Source organism: Loxodonta africana, chromosome 5 (assembly GCF_030014295.1).
Source record: "Loxodonta africana isolate mLoxAfr1 chromosome 5, mLoxAfr1.hap2, whole genome shotgun sequence".
NCBI classification, from domain to species: Eukaryota; Metazoa; Chordata; class Mammalia; order Proboscidea; family Elephantidae; genus Loxodonta; species Loxodonta africana.
This window is the reverse complement of record NC_087346.1, coordinates 158,187,313-158,209,094: the sequence shown is the minus strand read 5'-3', so window position 1 is coordinate 158,209,094 and position 21,782 is coordinate 158,187,313. Positions and strand designations below refer to the sequence as shown.

The window sequence follows — 21,782 nt, the reverse complement described above, 5'->3', positions numbered from 1 at the left end:
CTTATATACAGAAAATCCTAAGGAATCATGAAGAAATCTACTGAAACTAATAGAAGAGTTCAGCAGAGTATGGGGATACAAGATAAACATACAAAAATCAGTTGGATTCCTCTATACCAACAAAAAGAACATCGAAGAGGAAATCACCAAATCAATACCATTCACAGTACCCCCAAGAACAAATCTTACCAGAGATGTAAAAGACTTATACAAAGAAAACTACAAAACACTTCTGCAAGAAACCAAAAGAGACTACATAAGTGGAAAAACATACCTTGCTCACGGATAGGAAGACTTAACATTATAAAAATGTCTATTCTACCAAAAGATATCTATACATTTCATGCAATTCCGATCCAAATTCCAACTACATTTTTTAATGAGCTGGAGAAACAAATCAGCACTTCATATGGAAAGGAAAGAAACCCCGGACAAGCATGACTGAAAAAGAACTAAGTGGGAGGCCTTACTCTACCTGACTTTAGAACCTATTATACCGCCACAGCAGTCAAAACAGCCTGGTACTGGTACAACAGATACACAGACCAGTGGAACAGAACAGAACTGAGAATCCAGACATAAATCCATCCACATATGAGCAGTTGATATTTGACAAAGGTCCCAAAACAGTTAAATGGGGAAAAGACAGTCTTTTTACCAAATGGGTCGGAATCAACTCAACGGCACTGGGGTGGGGTTTAACAAATGGTGCTGGAATAACTATCCATCTGCAAAAAAATGAAACAAGACCCATACACCTCACTCCATGCACAAAAACGAGCTCGAAATGGATCAAAGACCTAAATATAAAATCTAAAATGATTAAAAAGATACTTTGTAAGATTTTAATCTTCTTACATTTCTTAAAACTTGCTTTGTGGCTTGATACATGGTCTATCCTGGAAATTATTCCACGTGCACTGGAGAAGAATGTGTATTCTGCTATCGTTGGGTAGTATATACGTTTGTTAAGTATAACTGGTTTGTAGTGTTTCCGAGTCCTTTTATTTCCTTACTGATCTTTCAGGTAAATGTTCTATCCAGTAATTAAAGTGGGAAACTGAAGTGTCCGAACTACTACTGTAGAACTGTCTATTCCTGCCTTCCAATTTGCCGATTTTTGCTTCTATATTTTGGGGCTCTGTTGTTACATACATAGAGGATTATCATTGTTATAATTGATGTAATGTCCTGCTTTGTCTCTTGTAAATGTTTCTGACTTAATTTCTATTTTGTCTGATAACAGTATAGCTACCTGGCTCACTTTTGCATGGAATATCTTTTTTCATCCTTTTATTTTCAACCTGTGTCTCTGTACCTAAAGTGAGTCTCTTGTGGACAGCAGATAGATGGAGCATGTTTTTTTAAACCAATCTGCAATTCTCTTCCTTTTAATCTGAGAGTTTATTCCACTTACATTTAAAGTAGTTACTGATAAGGTAGAACTTACTTCTGCCATTTTGCTATTTTTTTTTTGTTGTTATATCTTATATATTTTGTTCCTCATTTCCTCCATTACTACCTTTTTTTTATTTTTTGGATTATTGCAGTGTATCTTTTTGATTCCTTTATTTCCTTTTCCATGTATTTTTAAATTATTTTCTTAGTGGTTAACCTTGAGGATTACAATTAACATCTTAAACTCATAACAACTTATTTTAAATAATGCCAATTTAGTATGACTAGTATACACCCATCTTTCGCAATCGACTCGACGGCACTGGGTTAGTATACACTCTGCTCCTATACATCTCTGCCCCCCCCCATATTGTTATCATCATAGATTACACCTTTGTACACCGTGTGGCCATTAACATGAATTTATACTTATTGTTTTACATATTCACCTTTTAAATCATGTGTGAAAAATAAAGGAATTGCAAACCAGAAGTACAATACTGGTTATTGTACTTATCTATGTAGTTAGCTTTATCATTATTTATTTTTTCTTACAGCTTCAGTTATTGTCTAGTGACCCTTCACTTCAGCCATAAAAACTCCCTTTAGTATTTTTTGAACAGGCAGGTCTACTGGTAATAAACTCCATGAGCTTTTGCTTATCTGGAAATGTCTTAATTTTGTCTTTATTCTCGACAAATAGTTTTGGAAAATACAGAATTCTTGATTGAAATTTTCTTTTTCTTTCAGGACTGCCTTCTGGCCTCAGTCAGTTCTGATGAGATTTCAGCTGTTTATTTTATTGAGCATCCCTTGTACCTGACAATTTGCTTCTTCCCTCTAACTGCTTTCAAGATTGTCTTTGATTTTTGATAATTTGACTAAATGTGTCTCAGTGTGAATCTCTTTGATTGCATGCTGCTTGCGGTTCGTTTGGCTTCTTGGATGTGTAATTTCATGTCTTTCATCAGCTACTATTTTTTTCAGCTATTCTTTCTGCCCCTTTCTCTTTCTCTTCTTCCGGGACTCCTATAATGTATACGCTGGTCTTGAGGTTGTCCCACAGTCCTCTCAGGCTCTGTTCATTTTTCTTCATTATTTTTTCTTCCTGCTCCTCAGACTGAATAATTTCAACTGTCTTATCTTCAAGTTTGCTTATCTTTTCTTCTGCCTGTTACAATGGACTGTTGAACCCCTCTTGTAAATTCTTCACTGTAGTTATTGTACTTTTCAGCTCTGGAATTTGTTTGCTTCTTTTGTAAAATTTCTCTTTATTAATATTTTCATTTTGTTCATCCACTGTTTTCCTGATTTTCTTTACCTCATTCAGCATATTTAAGATAGCTGATTTAATGTCTTTGACTTGCAATTCTAATTTCTGAGTCTCCTCAGGGATGATTTCTGTCAAATTCTTTTTTACTAGCATGGGCCATATTTTCCTAATTCTTTGTGTTTATACGCATTTTTTTATATAAATATGTACATATTTGTATATTTTTGTTGAGAGCTAGACATTCTACGTATATGTGTTAACTCTGGATATCTGACTATCCCACTCCTCAAGGATTGCTGTTGGTACTTTATTATGGTTCCAATCATCTGTTTAGTGACTTTTCCAAGCCATTTTTTCAAGTATATATTCCTGCAGTCAGACCGTGACCAGACATGAATTTCATCAGAAAAAAAGGGAGGCAAGGGCATACAGACCCTTTAAGCAGCTGCTGCTAGGTGATGCTACTGCTGTCAAGATGGCTGAAACTGCAGCAAGTGTGTACGTGACCAGACCAACCAGGATTCACAGCCGTAAATCCTCGGAGGATGAGGTCCCCACTACCTGTCCTGGCACCAGCCAGCCGCTCCAAGATGCAGACCGACTCCACCACTACGGCAGGGCTGAGGGACGCTCACTTACGAATGATCAGCAGTTTCTTCCTTCATCAGGCACTCCTCTAGGTGTTAGAAGTGTCCAATCAGTTCCCTGAATTCCAAAACAGCTGATCCCAATTGCTCTTTTCAGTTCAGTTTTTGCTTTGGTGGAAGGACTGACCTTGACAGCCTCCTACTGCACCATTTTGTGTGATGTTACTTTGTTATTTTTTTTTTGTTTTTAACTTTATTTTAGCCTCTTCCCTGAGCACTCACAATCTACTTAGTCATGGGCTTGGTGTGCAGGTTATATATTTTCTCCTGATACTCATTAACAAGCCTAACTTCTAAATAAGGGCACATACCACCTGCAACCCTGGACACACTGGCTAGATTCATCAACTAATTAATACATTAATATAACCCAAAGCTAATGACTACTCCTGTCTATGGGGTAAAATCTACTATACGGCAAACCAGAGTTTATAAAACCTCAGAAGTAGCTGAATTCAAAATGTGGGAGAAAAAGACACCAAAATGAGAATTGATCCACTAAACGTCTGGCTCAAATTTACTGCCTTCATTGGAAATACGTCAAAAAAATTTAAAAAGATGCTATATTCAAACTATGAGGAAAAACAAAAATTATGCCCACCTCAAATTCTCTACTGCTACTGAGAATGATTTATCTGCTAAAAAACAAATGCAGTGTCTTAAGCCTATCCTAACCCTGCTATTTTCTGTGCTACTTAGCCTGGGAGAATCAGCATGGCATGTGAGAAAACACACAGACGGACAGACCTGACTCCAGGTAGCTCTCCACTTGTGTGCTATGTGCTCACTCACAAGTTGCTCCGCGCCTCACTGAGCCTCAGTTTTCTCACCTCATAAGTGGGTAGGTCTACATTTTCCTTTCCTTGGGTTGATAAATACAAAGATGCTCATGAAAGCACTTAGCATAGTCCCTTGAACACGGTTTTAGTTCTCAAAAATGATATAAACATTTCCATTCATTTTTTATTCTACAGGTAATAATATTTTCATTAGAATTAGGAAATCTAAAACTTTTTACCCAGAGGGCTTGCTTTTGCCAGCCTGTCTGCTAAAGACCTTGAAAAGCACCAAGGCCTAAGCAAGCAGAGATCTTTTGCCAAATACTGAAAAGAACGCCCATTCCAAGTGGGAGAGAGAGACTCCCTACAAGATACACTGTCGTCGACACAAGGGCAGCTGGTTCAGGGGCCACACGTACCTATCCACTAGCTCCTTCATTCCCTCTTTGTCAGGTACGAGAGTCTGGTCTTGGTCATCTGCTAGCGGGGTCCCGGCCTGGCGGTATATACAGCGCACCATGTAGCGTACTTCTGACCAGTAATTCTGCAGCTGCTGAGATTCTCGGTCTGTCTCTGCTGAAATTTCTCTGTGAAACAACGTTAAGAACAGAGACAGTTAGGATTAGACAAGTTAGCGTATCTGTTTTATCTCCTTACCCTAACATACTACCTCAGGGTATGAAGACTTTTCTCAAAGCACTCCCCAAAGTGGGAGGACAGAGAAACAGTTCACACGTCCTGTTCCAAAATGCCATTCCCATCCTTTTTCAAGCTCATGTCTTTCACTGAAGCCACCTTTTCCCCATTCAATTTAAACTCCCATTTACTAGCATTCCTCCATCTCCTCCACTCCTAGGAGCCAGCATCTCAGTCTTCCGTTACAGTAAGGACTGACGGCTTCCCCAGGCACAGCTCCAGGGCACCCTCATTCTCTCAGTTCCTCACACCACGTGAACGTTACAACTACCTTCCCAACAGGGGAATGCGTATGGTCCCTTCAGTTCTACCTGGTCATCGTTGTCAAGGGGGCTATGCGAGCAGCTCTCACTCTCCACAAAGGCTGTGCCTCTCAACCCTTTGGTCAGCACTAGGTCCTCTTGGTTTCCTTCCCCAGCTGGACAGAGGTCCATTTCTGCAGCCCACCCATCCCCGGGTCTCTCTTCCTTGGTTGTTTACCAGCCTTAACCCATCACTCCGGGTAAGAAGCCATTTCCCTCTCCTTCAAGTTCGCTTAACGTTTACTTGCACGAATCTACTACTCTTATTACTCTAATTATTTATGTCTGTCTTCTCTCCTTTCAGAGGACTGGCTTCCTGTGTAACTTCCTCAAGGGCAAGAACTTTGCCTTTTTCCTCTGGCTATTCCTCACAATAACCAGGCTACTGTCTTATTCTCAGGAGTGGCAGGAAATGTTTGTGTTATTTATCAAAATATCCCAGATTTCTGATACAGCTCCAACGAGAATTAGTTTCACCCTCTCTGGAACCTGTATCTCCTCCTAGACAAGAAGGAGTGGCATCAGGCCCTGAAAGCAGGACACACAGACCACATACCTGCGCTCATTGCAGGCCTCACAAGTGCAGGCTGCGTCGGCGCCTGTGGAGTTGCTGAGCCCCGAGGAGGGGACTGTCTCAGCGCCCAGAGCTAGTCTCCCGGTGCCTCCTACCTCCGGCGGCGATCCACCAAGGGGGTTGTGCAGGAGAAAATCTTGGCCCTGCTTTGAAAATAGATTATTAATAGACCAGTTATGTTCAAATGTTCATGGCAACAATTTTTATTATCTGTGCAGAAAAATGCCTTTCAGAAAAATTTTAAAACCTAGACACTAAAAATACTTTAACTGCCATTACACAGAAAACTTTTTCTCTCTAACATCCAAGAATTTTGTTGGAACCAATTCTTTTCTACCCTCTGACATTTTAATGATAATCACGTGAAGATGTTCAATGTATCTCTTCCATGCTTTAAAAAATAATTCTACTTCCAATGTCCTAATTGGCACCTGTGCTGACCCCCCAGCGCGCACCTCTGCGAAGTGACCCACTGTCTGTCACAGTGAAGCCTAGTGACCATGCTGCACCGTCCTATGACCTAGCCAGGACAGCAGGCATAGAAGCCCCTCTGCCCCATAGAATCATGCTGCCTGCTCTAAGTAAGAAATCCAGAGGTGTGAGAAAGCCAACACTAAACTAAATCCTGGGACTCCCGGGTAAAGATGCAGGAGGACGCACAACCAGGCCTTCTTCCTTTCAATACCCAACACGAGCTTAACGTCAGCCAAGGTTTTACCAACCAGTAAGGAGAACATAAATACAGCCTCAGGCATTCCTCCCCCATGACACCTTGTGTTGTTTTCCGTGTCTCAGAACTTGACATCACTCTCCACCGAGCTGCCCACAAAAACCCAGAAGGCATCCTGGGTCCTCTAGGAACGGCCCCTAAGCAGGATTCTGGCATCTAGGAGCTTTGGCTCAAGTCTTGGGGCTGAGGAGAGTGGAGGTGAGGACCCATCAGTGTGAAGAGAGGTGATGGATGCCTCCCCAGTGGGCTCACTAGCAGGGCAACCATTGTGTAGTCATCACCCCAAAGGCCTGAAAGAAAGGCACTGGAGATGTATGGGAGACCAGCTTACTGAAGCGGATGCAGAGAAGTAAGGAGAACCATATTGCTTCTTCTCCTCTCCCCACAAGGGGAAGGTGGACGGAGGAATCCATCTCCTGAAGCCAACTGAAAGCCTTTAGATGATCCCCTAAGAGAGACTGAGGCATCAGCCTGTCATGGAGGAGCCTGGCTTCTCACTCATCACTCAATGCTTTTTCAGATACAGAAATCAGAGTACCACCCCATTTTGCTACTGGACAAAGCACAAGGAAGCTCTTCAAAGGGCCTGTGTCCATTGGAGTTTGGGGTCACAAAAACACTGGTTTCTTCCACATGGAAAAGCCTGAAAGTAAAGACACTTCTAGGCTTGTACCTTCCTTGATCTCTTTCCCTATGCCCCAAAGTTAGTGGCCGCTCCCTAAACCTGCGATGATTACCTTCTTCAGCACTGGCGTCACAGATCTGAGTAGCTAAACCCTATTTACTAGTTAATTATTCTTTGTTAAAATTTCCCTGTTCAAATTACCAGTGTGGTTTCGTTTCCTGACTGGCTCTGGTTGACACACCAATCCTAACCACTCTAGTTAAACTCTCCAATATTACAAACTGCTATCTGAAATCCTGGCGTTTCACATGCTTGCTTGTTTTTTGTCCACCTTCAATACTGGAATAGAACTTCCATGAGAGCAGGAACCTTTTCTGACCTGTTCATCCCGTACCTCAGCACCTACAAGGGCACCTGGCACATGGAACGGACTCAATTAGTATTTGTGGAATGTCTGAAGAGTGATCAAGAACCTGTAAGTAACATTCCTGGTGATAAGAGATAAATGTAAGCCTTTTAAGATAGAAAGCATAGCTACTATCCAATAAATCCTTACATGTGTCACCCTTCTGTACTCACCTTAGGCAAATTTAATCTGTCATTAAGTTTGTTCACGTCCACACACTTTGAAAGAATACAACAAAATCCAACACTCAGCAACATAAAACTCACGATGTCCAGCATCCAACAGCAAAACAAAGATGCAGAGAAATCTGACCCAGAAAGAAAACCAATCAATAAAAAACAGACCCAAAAATAACAGAGATGACGCAACTAACCGACAAGAATCTGAGAATGGCAGTTATAAATAAGCTCCCTATGTGCAAAAAAGTAGAGGAAAGCCAAAATAGAAAAGCAAGAAAACAGAACTGCTAGAGATGAAAAATAAAACATCAGAAGAGAAAAAATACACTAGATAGAATTAAGAGCAAATTAGAAACAATACAGTATCAATAACTGAAGACATGCAATAAAAATCCAGAATGAAGCACAGAGAAAAGCAACACTGAAACAATGAACAAAGCCTTTATGAGGCAAAATCAAGATGTGTAACACACAGGTAGTGCTGCCCCAGAAAAACAGGCTGTGTTTTTACAAACCCAAAAAATTTCCAAATTTTTTGAAAACTGACATCTATAAGAAGCTCAATTAATCCCAAGCACAATGGATACAAAGAAAACCATTGTACATCATAATCAAGTTGCTGAAAATCAGTAACAAAGTAAAAATCTTGGAAGCAGGTGCACAGAGACACGTTGCGCATATGGAAACAAAGAACGATGACAGCAGACTTTTCCTCAGAAACTAGTAAAGCCAGAAAAGAATGGATCAACAACCTAGACTCTCACACCTAACAAAAATATTTTTCAAAAATGAAGGCGATATAAAAGCTTTCAGACAAACAGAAGTTTGCCTGAACTATAAGAAATGAATGTTCCAGACAGTACTTAGGTGAGAAGGACAAGGACACCGGATGGAAACACGGATCCACACAAAGGAATGAAGAGTGCCAGACACAGTCAAGGTGTGGATAAACACTAAAGACAGTTTGCTCAATGTACAAGTCTTTTTAAAGAGGTAATTAACTATTTAAAGCAAAAATAAAAATGGTGGGGATCGAAGTATAACGCCATAAGGCTGGTTCTTATACTACATGTGCAGTAGCATATTATTTGAAAGTGGACATTGACAAGTAAAAAATGTACACTATCAGCCCTAGAGTAACCACTAAAAAACATGAAACGAAGTGATGCAGGCAGTAATTGAAAATTCAATTAATCAAAAAAAGGAAAGGAAATGAAGACCAGCAAAAACAGATAGAAAAAATATGAAAAAAATAATAATAATAACAAGATGGCAGGTGTAAACCCAAACACAGTAGTAATTACATTAAATGGAAATCGTTCAAGCATTCCTACAAGTAGGCGAGACGACTGGGCTGGATTACAAAGCAAGATCCACTATGTTCTCTGCAAGAGAATATAAAGACATAGATTGAAAAAAAAGGTTGAGAAAAATAATCCATGCAAAAACTAATAAAAAAAAAATCCTGGTGGGTCTATAACAGTATCAGACAAAGCTGCCTTTAGTACAAGGAATATTACCACTGATGGAGTGGAATATAATAGTAATGACAAAAGAAACAACTGAAGAAATAACAATGCTAAACAGGTAAGCACACAAATAACACAGCTTCTAAATACACTAAAGTAGGAACTAGAAGGAGGAATAGACAAACCCAAAATTACATGTGGAAATTTCAACACTCTTCCATTAACGGCACTAGAAAAAGCATCAGAAAGGATATAGAAGACATGAACACCACCACCAATCAATTTTATCTGACATTCATAGTACACTCCTGCCTTAAGCTAGACTTTCTTGAAAAGCAAAATCAGTGAAGCATGTATATAAATAGAGATTTATTTCAAGGAAATGACTCATGCAGTTGTGGAGGTTGTTATGTAGTTGTTGTTGTTAGGGGCCATCGAGTGGGTTCCGACTCATAGCAAGCCTATGTACAAGAGAACAAAACACTGCTTGGTCCCGCACAATCTCCATGATTGTTGTTGTATTTGAGCTCACTGTTGCTGCCACTGTGTCAATCCATCTCACTGAGGATCTTCCTCTTTTTCCGCTGACCCTCTACTTTACCAAGCATGATGTCCTTCTCCAGGGACTAGTCCCTTCCTGATAACGTGTCCAAAATATATGAGACACAGTCTCACCATCCTTGCTTCTAATGAGCATCTGGCTGTACTTCTTCTAAGACAAATTTGTTTGTTTTTTCGGTAGTCCATGTTATATTCACTATTTTTTGGCAACACCATAATTCAAAGGCATCGATTCTTCTTTGGTCTTCCTTATTCACTGTCCAGCTTTCACACCCATAGGAGGTGACTGAAAACACCATGACTTGGGTCAGGCACACCTAAGTCCTTAAAGTGACATCTTTGCTTTTTAAAACTTCGAACATTTCTCTTGTAGCAGATTTTCCCAATACAATGCGTCTTTTGATTTCTTGACTCCTGCTTCCAGAACACTAATTTTGAGTCCAGGTAAAAGGAATTCCTTGATGACTTCAATTTTTACCCCTTTTTTATCATGATGTTGCTTACTGGTCCAGTTGTGAGGATTTTTGTTTTCTTTATGTTGAGGTGTCATCTACACTGAAATCCGTGGTCTTTTAATCTTCATCAGTAACTGATTCGGGTTTTCTTCACTTTCAGCAAGCAAGGTTGTGTCATCTACACATCGCAGATTATTAATAAGTCTTCCTCCAATCCTGAGGGTGAGTTCCTCTTTCATATAGCTCAACTTCTCAAATTATCTGCTCAGCATACAGACGGTATAAGCATGGTGAAAGGATAGGATCCTCACGCACACCTTTCCTGACTTTAATCTACAAAGTATCCCCTTGTCTCTGTTTGAATGAATGCCAAGCCCCAAATCTGTGGGTCAGGCATCAGGTTGGCGGCATCTCCTGACTCACGTGGTTGCAGAGTCTGACGTACCCAAGGTCAGAGGGTCAGGCAGACGCATGCTGGCTCATATTCCAAGAATCAGAGGTCAAAGGATGTCGAGTCAAATGCGGGATCGAGAGGGGCGAGCTTTGCTAGAACATCCATATATATTGGGTGCTGGCCACACCCACAAGCAAACTCCACTTTCAAGTGACTGGCTGTTCACATCAGGTCACAAAATGGAGAATGATTACACAGTATCTCCCAAACCACTGAGGATCATAACCTAGCCAAGTTGACACATGACCTTAACCATTACAGCTCCTCTCCACAGCAGCAGAATACACATCCCGTTCAAAGGCACATGGAATATTAACCAACACTGGCCATAAAACAAATCTCAAAAATTTTTTGAAAAAAATAAATTATATAAAGTATGTTTTCTGACAGCAACAGAATTAAAGAGATATCTGAAAAATCCCCCAATCAACATTTTTCCAAATAATCCTTGAGACAAAGAATAAATTGCAATAAGGGCAACTATAAAATATTTTGAACATGATGAAAAACATATGTTATTCTTGTTAGGTGTTGTCGAGTCAGTTCAGACTCATAGAAACCCTATGTACCACAGAACGAAAGAAACACTGCCTGGTCCTGCGCTGTCCTTACCATCAGTCTTATGCATGAGCCCAGTGTTGCAGCCACTGTGTCAATCCATCTCGTTGAGGGTCTTTCTCTTTTCCGCTGACCCTCTACTTTACCAAGCATGGTGTCCTTCTCCAGGGACTGGTCCCTCCTGACAACATGTCCAAACTATGTAAGAAGCAGTCTCACCATCCTTGCTTCTAAGGAGCAACCTGGTTGTAATTCTCCCAGGACAGATTTATTCATTCCTTTTGGCAGCCCATGGTGTATAATCAATACTCTTCGCCAACATCACAATTCAAAGGAATCAATTCTTCCTCAGTCTTCCTTATTCATTGTCCAGCTTTTGCACGCATATGAGGCGACTGAAAACACCATGCCTTGGGTCAGGTACACCTTAGTCCTGAAGGTGACATCTTTGCTTTTCAACACTTTAAAGAGGTCCCTTGCAGCAGATTTACACAATGCAACGTGTCTTTTGGTTTTGTGACTGCTACGTCCATGGGTGTGTTGACTGTGGATCCAAGGAAAATGAAATCCTTGATAACTTCAATCTTTTCTCCATTTATCATGATGTGGCTTACTGGTCCAGTTGTGAGGATTTTTGTTTTCTTTTTGTTGAGGTGTAATCCATACTGAAGGCTATAGTCTTTGATCTTCATCAGTAAGTGCTTCAAGTCCTCTTCACTTTCAGCAAGGAAGGCTGTGTCATCTGCATAACACAGGTTATTAATGAGTCTTCCTCCAATCCTGATGCCCCATTCTTCTTCACATAGGCCAGCTTCTCGGATTATTTGCTCAGCAAACAGATTAAATAGGTATGGTGAAAGTATATAACCCTGATGCATACCTTTCCTGACTTTAAATCATTCAGTATCCCCTTGTTCTGTCTGAACAACTGCCTCTTGATCTATGTACAGGATTCTCATGAGCACGATTAAGTGTTCTGGAATTGTCATTCTTCGCAGTGTTATCCATAGTTTGTTATGATCCACACAGTCGAATGCCTTTGCGTAGTCAATAAAACACAGGTAAACATGCTTCTGGTATTCTCTGATTTCAGCCAGGATAGATCTGACATTAGCAATGATATCCCTGGTTCCCCGTCCTCTGCTGGATCGGGCCTGAATTTCTGGCAGTTCCCTGTCGATATGCTCCTGCAGCCACTTTTGAATGATCTTTAGCAAAATTTTACTTGCACGTGATATTAATGATATCGCTGGATAATTTCCGCATTCAGTTGGATCACCTTTCTTGCTAATAAGCATAAATATGGATCTCTTCCAGTTGGTTGGCCAGGTAGCCGTCTTCCCAATTTCTTGGCATAGTCGAGTGAGCACTTCCAGGGCTGTATCCATTTGTTGAAATATCTCAATTGGTATTCCGTCAATTCCTGGAGCCTTGTTCTTTGCCAATGTCTTCACTGCAGCTTGGGCTTCTTCCTTCAGTACCATCGGTTCCTGATCATATGCTACCTCCTGAAATGGATGAACGTCGACCAATTCTTTTGGAATAGTTTGTCTGTGTATTCCTTCCATCTTCTTCGTAGTTCAATATTTTCCCCGTAGAATCTTTCACTATTACAATTCGAGGTTTCAATTTTTTCTTTAGTTCTTTTAGCTTCAGAAATGCTGAGCATGTTCTTCCCTTTTGGTTTTCCATCTCCAGCTCTTTGCACATGTCATTACAATACTTCACTTTGTCTTCTCAAGCCACCCTTTGAAATCTTCTGTTACTTCATCATTTCTTCCTTTTGCTTTAGCTACTCGACATTCAAAAGCAAGTTTCAGAGTCTCTTCTGACATCCATTTTGGTTTTTTCTTTCTTTCCTTTTAAGACGTATTGCTGCCTTCATGTATGATGTCCTTGATGTCATTCCACAACTTGTTGGTCATCAGTGTTCAACGCATCAAAGCTATTCTTGAGATGGTCTCTAAATTCACGTGGTATATACTCAAGGTCACATTTTGCCTCTCAGACTTGTTCTAATTTTCTTCAGTATCAACTTGAACTTGCATATGAGCAATTGATGGTCTGTTCCACAGTCGGCCCCTGGCCTCGTGCTGACTGATGATATTGAGCTTTTCCGTTGTCTGTTTCCACAGATGCAATCAATTTGATTCCTGAGAATCCCATCTGTCAGGTTTCATGTGTATAGCTGCCGTTTGTCTTGGTGAAAAAAGGTATTTGCAAGGAAGATGTCCTTGGTCTTGCAATATTCTATCATGCAATCTCTGGCATTGTTTCTATCACCAAGGCCGTATTTTCCAACTATGGATCCTCCTTCTTTGTTTCCAACTTTTGCATTCCCATCAGCAGTAAGTATCAACACATCCTGACAGCATGTTTGATGAATTCCAGGCTGCAGAAGCTGGTAAAAATCTTCAGTTTCTTCACCTGTGGCCTTGGTGGTTGGTGTATAAATCTAAATAATAGTTGTATTAGCTGGTCTTCCTTGCAGGCATATGGATATTATCCTATCACTGGCAGCGTTGTACTTCAGGATACATCTTGAAATGTTCTTTTGGATGATGAATGCAACACCATTTCTCTTCCTCATTCCCAGCATAGCAGACCGTATGATTGTCTGATTCAAAACGGCAAATACCAGTCCATTGCAGCTCACTAATGCCTAGGATATCAATGTTTATGTGTTTCATTTTTGACAATTTCCAATTTTCCTAGATTCATACTTCATACACTCCACGTTCTGATTATTATTGGATGTCTGCAGCTGCTTCATCTCATTTTGAGTCATGTCACATCAGCAAACAAACATCCCAAAGGTTTGACCCCTTCCACATCATTAAGGTTGACTCTACTTGAGGAAGCAGTTCTTCCCAAGTTGTATTTTGAGTGCCTTCCAAGCTGGGGGGCTCATCTTCCAGCACTATATCAGTCGGTATTCCACTGCTATTCATAAGGTTTTCACTGGCTAATTCTTTTCAGAAGAAGACCACTAGGTCCTTCTTCCTAGTTTGTCTTTGGAAGCTCAGCTGAAAGCTGTCTACCAAGGGTAACTGTGCTGGTATCTGAATACCAGTGACATAGCTTCCAGCATCACAGCAACATGCAAGCCCCCACTGCACGACAAACTGACAGACACGTTGTGGTATCAACTGTTTAAAGAGAAACTAATTTGCTTTGTAAACTTTCACCTAACGCACAAAGAAAACCCTAAAAATAGAAGTGAACTTCCTCATCCCGATCAACAACAGCTACAAAAATTCTACATCTGACATCATACTTAGTGAAAACCTGATGCTGTCTTGATCCCTGAGACTGGAAACAAGGGAAGGATGTCCACTCTCGGCACTCTTAGTCAACATTACTGGAAGTCCTAGCCAATGGAATAAGGAATAAAACACATACAGATTGGGTAGGAAGAAATAAATTATTTGTAGATACGATTGTCACGATTGTCTATGTAGAGAAGCCTAAGAAATCTACCAAAAGACAACTAGGATAAATGAGTTTTCACAGGATACAAAGTCAATACACAAAAATCAACTGTATTTCCTTACACCAGCAATGAACAATTGGACATAGAAATCTTTTAAAGTACCATTTCAAATAGCAACAAGATATGAAATACTCTGGCAATTTTTCAATAAAATCTGCAAAGCCTGTAAGACTGAAGGCTACAAAAAAATATTGAGAATAAGTTTAAAACACCTAAGTAAATGAAGTGTTTTACTACGTTTACAGACAAAAAGATCCACTATTGTTAAGATGTCAATTCTCCCCAAACTGACTGAACTACAGATTCAACACAGTACGAATTAAAACTAACAAGCTGATTCTAAAATCTATATGGAAATGCAAAGGAGCTAGAATAGCCAAAACACTTTTGAAAAAGAACAAAGTTGGAGGACTTCTAATACTTAATGTCATAACTTGCTATAAAAACTTCACTTATCAAAATAGGCAAAAGGATAGACATTTATGCGATGTGGAACACAGAGTCCAGAAGCAGAATTACACATAGGATCAAATGATCTTTGACAAAGGTATGCAGGTAATTCCAATGAAAAAAATATAGTCTTTCCAATAAACAGTACCAGAACAACTGGAATACATACTCCAAAAAGAACCTGAACCCTTACTTTACAACAAATAAACCACTTGACTGAAAATAGATCATAGACCTTAAGAAGAAAAGCTAAAATTATAAGACATCTAAAAGAGAACACAGGGCAAAAAATCTTTATAACCTCAGGTAGAAAATATTTCTTACACAGAACTCAAAATGCACAGATCATTTAAAAGTCATAAACTTGGACTTAATAAAATTTAAAACCTCTGCTCCTCAAAAGAAACTGTTAATGAAAATGTAAGCCACATACTAGGAGAAAATATTTGTAAAATACATCTAATAAAGGGTTTATCTCCATAATATATAACGATCTCTCAGAATCCAATAATGAGATAAGCAACCCAATTAAAAACATGCAAAACATTTGAACAGCTACACCATCAAAGAGACAAAAATGGGAAAACAAGCACATGAAAAGATGTTCAACATCAACAGTCATTAAAAAATGCACATTAATGGGGATGGAAAAACACTAAATAGAAAATAGATAAGTGGTAAATTTCACGAAGGGTAAGATGGTACACAATACTGCGGAAGCTAGCACAGCTTTTCCAAAGCAACGTTATGGAAGCTCCATAGACACATTCAAACTCCCTGCAGGACCAAATTACTGGGCTGAAGGCTCTGGGGACCATGGTCTCGGGGATCATCTAGCTCAACTAGCATAACATAGTTTATAAAGAAAATGTTCTACATTCTACTTTAGTGAGTAGTGTCTGCCTGGGGTCTCAAAAGCTTGTGAGCGGCCATCTAAGATGCTGTACTGGTCTCACCCTGTCGTGATCAAGGAGAATGAAAAGAACCAAATATACAAGGGAAAGATTAGTCCAAAGGACTAATGGACCACAACTACCACAGCCTCTATCAGACTGCGTCTAGCATAACTAGATGGTGCCCAGCTACCACCACTGACTGCTCTGACAGGGATCACAATAGAAGGTCCCAACAGAGCTGAGAAAAATGTAGAACAAAATTCTAACTAACAAAAAGAGACCAGACTTGCTGGTCTGACAGAGAATGGAAAAGCCCCGAGAGCATGGCCCCAGGTACCCTTTCCACTTCGTAATGAAGTCACTTCTGAGATTCACCCTCCAGTCAAAGATTAGACAGGCCCATAAAACAAAATAAGACTGAAGGGGCACACCAGCCCAGGGGTAAGGACTAGAACGCAGAAAGGGACAGAAGGGTAATAGGGAACCCAAGATCGAGAAGGGAATGTTGACATTTCGTGGGGCTGGTAACCAATGTCACGAAACAATGTGTATACTAACTGTTAAACGAGAAGCTAATTTGCTCTGTAAACCTTCATCTAAAGTATAATAACAGAGGTGGGGCCAAGATGATGGAGTAATCAGGCGCTTCCTGTGGTACCGCTTACAATAAAGACCTGAAAAAAACAAGTGAACCAATTATATACGACAATCTAGGAGCCCTGAACATCAAAGGCAAAGTTGAGGAACGGGACTGAGTGGCAGGGTGAGGGAAAGATGGTTCAGAACCAGCAAGCAGTTACCAGACCTGACCCAGTGGGAACCAGCACCCTGCAGGCTGGATCTGCTGGCATGCGTGTTGAGGCAAACAGTGGCGCTTGGGACGTATTTTCCACATCAGGAGAGACTGAGCAGCACAGATTCTACTCAAGCCTCCAGAACCAGTGAAAAGTGGTGCTCAATTGGCAAAAGACAAGTACCTTTGTCTAACCAACTGTGTGGATCAAAAAACACCCTGCTCTGGGAAGAACTTCTCTACCATTTAACCTGTCCCCCCTCCTCTACACCGGGTCTGAGACAAGCTTCAGAGATTGCTGCATCCCCTGGACCAGAAGTAGGTAGGACTCGTCATGCACCCTGAGCCATTCTCCCAGCTTTGGAGAGGGAACTAATTAACAAACAGGAAAAAATAATCTGCCAGCTCCCCTAAGCCAGGAACTCAAGGTAGCCACAGCCCCTTTGCTGAGGCACAGACATAAGGGGTCCACAGACTCTGAATGCCTTTGACGCCTGCAAAGACCTGTGTGGGCCCATTTCAACAGCAAAGGCCCACGTAAGCACACTACAATAGGGTATATACCTGAAGCCTATTTTCAACTGTATCAGCTATTAGGTAAAGTGGTAGGCTCGTACATTTGACACCACTTTGCCCTTTCAACAGAGTCCGTACCTACCCACATCAGGGGCCTGAGGACTGGTGGCTCCACCCACACCACCTAGTCACCCACGAAGCATTCAAGAATAAGTGGTGCCTCCCAGTCCTTACACCCAACAGCACTGGATGCCCACAGTCCAGCTGCAAAACCCACCCACCTACGTGCTCTAGGGAACAGGACACACATCACTGCCAGACACTCAGGAGCAGCTGTCAGCCCCCTGCCTTGCTCAACACATTACCCCCTACTGCAGCCAGGTACCCGTGCCTACTCCAATCACCCCTGCACATCTACGACATTAGGTGAGAGCCTATACTATACAGTTGGTGACAGACTACCTGGACACCTGAGGTGAATCCATCCAAGAGAAGTAAACAGACTCCTGGCCTCACATACCTGGTAACAGCTCTAACCAGCTGGTGACAGAACATGAGCGCTTTGAAGGCACCAATAATCAAACTGTATCACATGACCAGCCTATTTGGGCATATCAAAACAAAACAAGAAGCTAGGACACAGTAAGCAAACATAAAATAAATAAATTATTGATGACTCCGAGACAACAGTCAGTATCAAATCACATGAAGAGGGAGACCATGATGGCTTCAGCAAGTGCCCAAAACAAAGAATCAAGAAATCTTCTAGGTGAAGAGAACCTCTTGGAGGTAGAATTCAAAAGATTAATATACAGAGCTCTTCAAGAGATCAGAAAGGTGTTCAGGCAAAATGTATAACAAGTCAAGGAACACACAAAGCAATAAAGGAACTTAAGAAGGTTATACAACAGCATAATGACAAATTGAACAGGCCGCAAGAATCCACAGAGACAGCAAACAGAAATCCAAAAGATTAACAAGAAAATTAGACAACTCAATAGAAAGTCGCAGAAGCAGAACTGAGGCAATGGAAGTCAGAATTAGTGAGACTGAAGATAAAGCACTTGATACCAACTTATTTGAGGAAAAAATAGATAAAAGAATTTTTTAAAAATGAAGAAATCCTAAGAATTACGTGAGAGTCTATCAAGAGGCATAACCTACAAGTGATGGGAGTACCAGAACAAGGGAGGATAATAGAAAATACAGAGAGAACTGTCGAAGATTTTTTTGGCAGAAAACATCCCTGATACCATGAAAGATGAGAAGATATCTATCCAAGAAGCTCATAAAATCCCACACAAGGTAGAGCCCAAAAGAAAGTCACCAAGACATATTATAATCAAACTTGCCAAAACCAAAGATAAAGAGAGAATTTTAGGAGCGGTTAGGGTTAAAGCGAAAAGTAATCTACGAAAAGAGAGTCAATTAAGACTAAGCTCAGGCTACTCAGCAGAAACCGTGCAGGCAAGAAGCCAATGGATAACATATATAAAGCTTTGAAGGAAAAAAACTGCCAGCCAAGAATTATATATCCAGCAAAACTGTCTCTCGAACATGAAGGGGAAATTACGAGATTTCTAGATAAACGTTAAGTATATGGAATTTGTAAAAACCAAACTAAAATGACAAGAAATACTAAAGGTAGTCCTGCAGTTAGAAAATCAGTAACATCAGATAACAACCCGAGACTAGAACGCAGGACAGAACATCGAGATATCAAACCAGATAGAGAAATAACAAATAAATCAAAGCTAAAACACTGAAAATAGGGAAACACAGATGTCCATATTAAAAGACGACAACAAAAACTAGGAACTAAATAATGTAGTCATACGTATTTCATACGGAGAGGAAGTCAAGGCAATATAAACAAATAAAAGATTGGTTTAAACTTAGAAAAATAAATCACAATAAAAAAAAAAGAAAGACACTAAAACCATAGTGAGAGAACACTACAATCACTACAACAGCTGTAATTAAGGACTGTCAATATCAGGCGCCAGCAAGGGTGTCGATCAACTGGAACTCTCATACCTGGCTTTGGAAACCAGCATGGCATTTTCTTATGATGTTAATCATACACTGACTCTAATATAAACCAGCACTTATCACAGAAAAATGAACTTATGTCCACACAAAGACTTGTACTCAAATGTTACTAGTAGCTTTTCTCAAAATACCCAAAAACGGGAAACACAATTATCTAACTACTGGTGAATTAATTAAAAAAAAAAACTACTTTTCATATAACTACAAAGGCATTGGTGGTTCAGTGGAAGAAGTCTCACCTTCCATGCTGCAGACACCAGGTTCAATTCCTGGCCAATGCACGTCAGCACTGCTGCCACCCGCCTGTCCACGGAGGCTTGCATGCTGCTATGAGGCCGGACAGGACTCAGCGGAGTTTCCAAGCTAAGGCAGACTAGAAGGAAAGGCCTGGCAGTCTACTTTGGAAAACATTCCAATTTTGTTGTGACGGAGATGACCATGAATTGGGTGAAGGCACCTAACAACAACAACAACATTGCCAACTCTAACAAGAACTCAACAGCATGCAAGAACGTAGATGAATCTCAAAGCAATACTTTAAGTGACAAATGTCAAACACTACCATTCAAGATCAGCCTTTCTGTGAGAGTTGTCCTCAGTCTGCCCAGTTCTAGCTAGTACTACAGAATACATCAGCAACCACTTTTATCAAGTTCATTAGAAAGGAATTTTTTTCTGGTGATTGTGATCCCAGAAACAAAAGACCAAACATTCATAATAAGGAAGAATATGAGTAAACTTTTAAACGGTTGGTTTAAATTGGGACCATATGCTTTGACTAAAGGTATGGGCACCACAACTATTAGAGAATCTAATAGTTAGATTAAGTTAGTGTAAAAAAGCAATTGTTACATTTTCACAGTATAGGAGAACACAGACCCAACTATTAACGCCCACAGTCAAAACAGAGCTTTCAAAAAGGTTAATCTTGAAAACAGAAAAACAGAATATAATCTGCTAAGTAGTCTTCCTTGTGAGAGTAAGCATGGGTGTCATACACATGCCTTTAAAAAACAAGTAATTCTCTAAAGCATCACCCCTCCCAGCCTATTCTGTTATTTAAACATGTTGTTGTTAGGTGTCATCGAGTCGGTTCCGACTCACTGCGACCCTATGCACAAGTGAACGAAACACTGCCCAGTCCTGAGCCATCGTCACAATCGCTGCTATGCTTGACCTCATTGTTGCAGCCACTGGGTCAATCCACCTCATTGAGGGTCATCCTCTTTTCCGCTGACCCTGTACTCTGCCAAGCATGATGTCCTTCTCCAGGGACTGATCCCTCCTGACAACCTGTCCAAAGTATGTAAGATGCAGTCTAGCCATCCTTACTTCTAAGGAGCATTCTGGTTGTACTTCTTCTAAAACAGATTTGTTCCTTCTTTGGCAGTCCATGGTATATTCAACATTCTTTGCCAACATCACAATTCGGAGGCGTCAATTCTTCTTCGGTCTTCCTTATTCATTGTCCAGCTTTCACATGCATATGGTGCGATTGAAAATACCATGGCTTGGGTCAGGCGCACCTTAGTCCCCAAGGCGACATCTTTGCCCTTCAACACTTTAAAGAGGTCCTTTGCAGCAGATTTACACAATGCAATCCATCTATTGATTTCTTGACTGCTGCTTCCATGGCTGTTGATTGTGGATCCAAGTAAAATGAAATCCTTGACAACTTCAGTCTTTCCATTTATCATGATGTTGCTCATTGGTCCAGTTGTGGGGATTTTTGTTTTATGTTGAGGTGCAATCCATACTGAAGGCTGTGGTCTTTGATCTTCATTAGTAAGTGCTTCAAGTCCTCTTCACTTTCAGCAAGCAAGGTTGTGTCAGCTGCATAACACAGGTTGTTAATGAGTCTTCCTCCAATCCTCGTGCCCCGTTCTTCTTCTTATAGTCCAGCTTCTCGTATTATCTGTTCAGCATAGAGATTGAATAGGTACGGTGAAAGAATACAACCCTGGCGCACACCTTTCCTGACTTTAAACCGATCAGTATCCCCTTATTCTGTCTAAACAACTGCCTTGATCTATGTAAAGGTTCCTCATGAGCACTATTAACTATTCTGGAATTTCCATTCTTCGCAATGTTATCCATAGTTTGTTATGATCCACACAGTCGAATGCCTTTGCATAGTCAATAAAACACAGGTAAACCTCCTTCTGGTATTCTCTGCTTTCAGCCAGGATCCATCTGACATCAGCAATGACATCCCTGGTTCCACGTCCTCTTCTGAAACCGGCCTGAATTTCTGGCAGTTCCCTGTCGATATACTGCTGCAGCCGTTTTTGAATGACCTTCAGCAAAATTTTGCTTGCATGTAATATTAATGATATTGTTCTATAATTTCCACGTTCGGTTAGATCACCTTTCTTGGGAATAGGCATAAATATGGATCTCTTCCAGTCAGTTGGCCAGGAAGCTGTCTTCCATATTTCTTGGCATAGACGAGTGAGCATCTCCAGTGCTGCATCTG

At 40.6% G+C, this 21,782-nt stretch overlaps 1 protein-coding gene across 2 annotated transcripts in view; it reads right to left on the bottom strand.

Moving 5' to 3' along the window:
- Positions 1-21,782, bottom strand: part of FAM193A (family with sequence similarity 193 member A) — a 201,302-nt gene that overhangs the window by 82,813 nt on the left and 96,707 nt on the right. For both annotated transcript variants that reach the window (XM_064286156.1, XM_064286155.1), the window contains exons 3-4: positions 5,652-5,812; positions 4,517-4,684 (exon numbers count right to left, since the gene is read on the bottom strand). In XM_064286156.1, the coding sequence (XP_064142226.1) occupies positions 4,517-4,684; positions 5,652-5,812 (329 nt within the window). The remainder of the gene's footprint in view (positions 1-4,516; positions 4,685-5,651; positions 5,813-21,782) is intronic.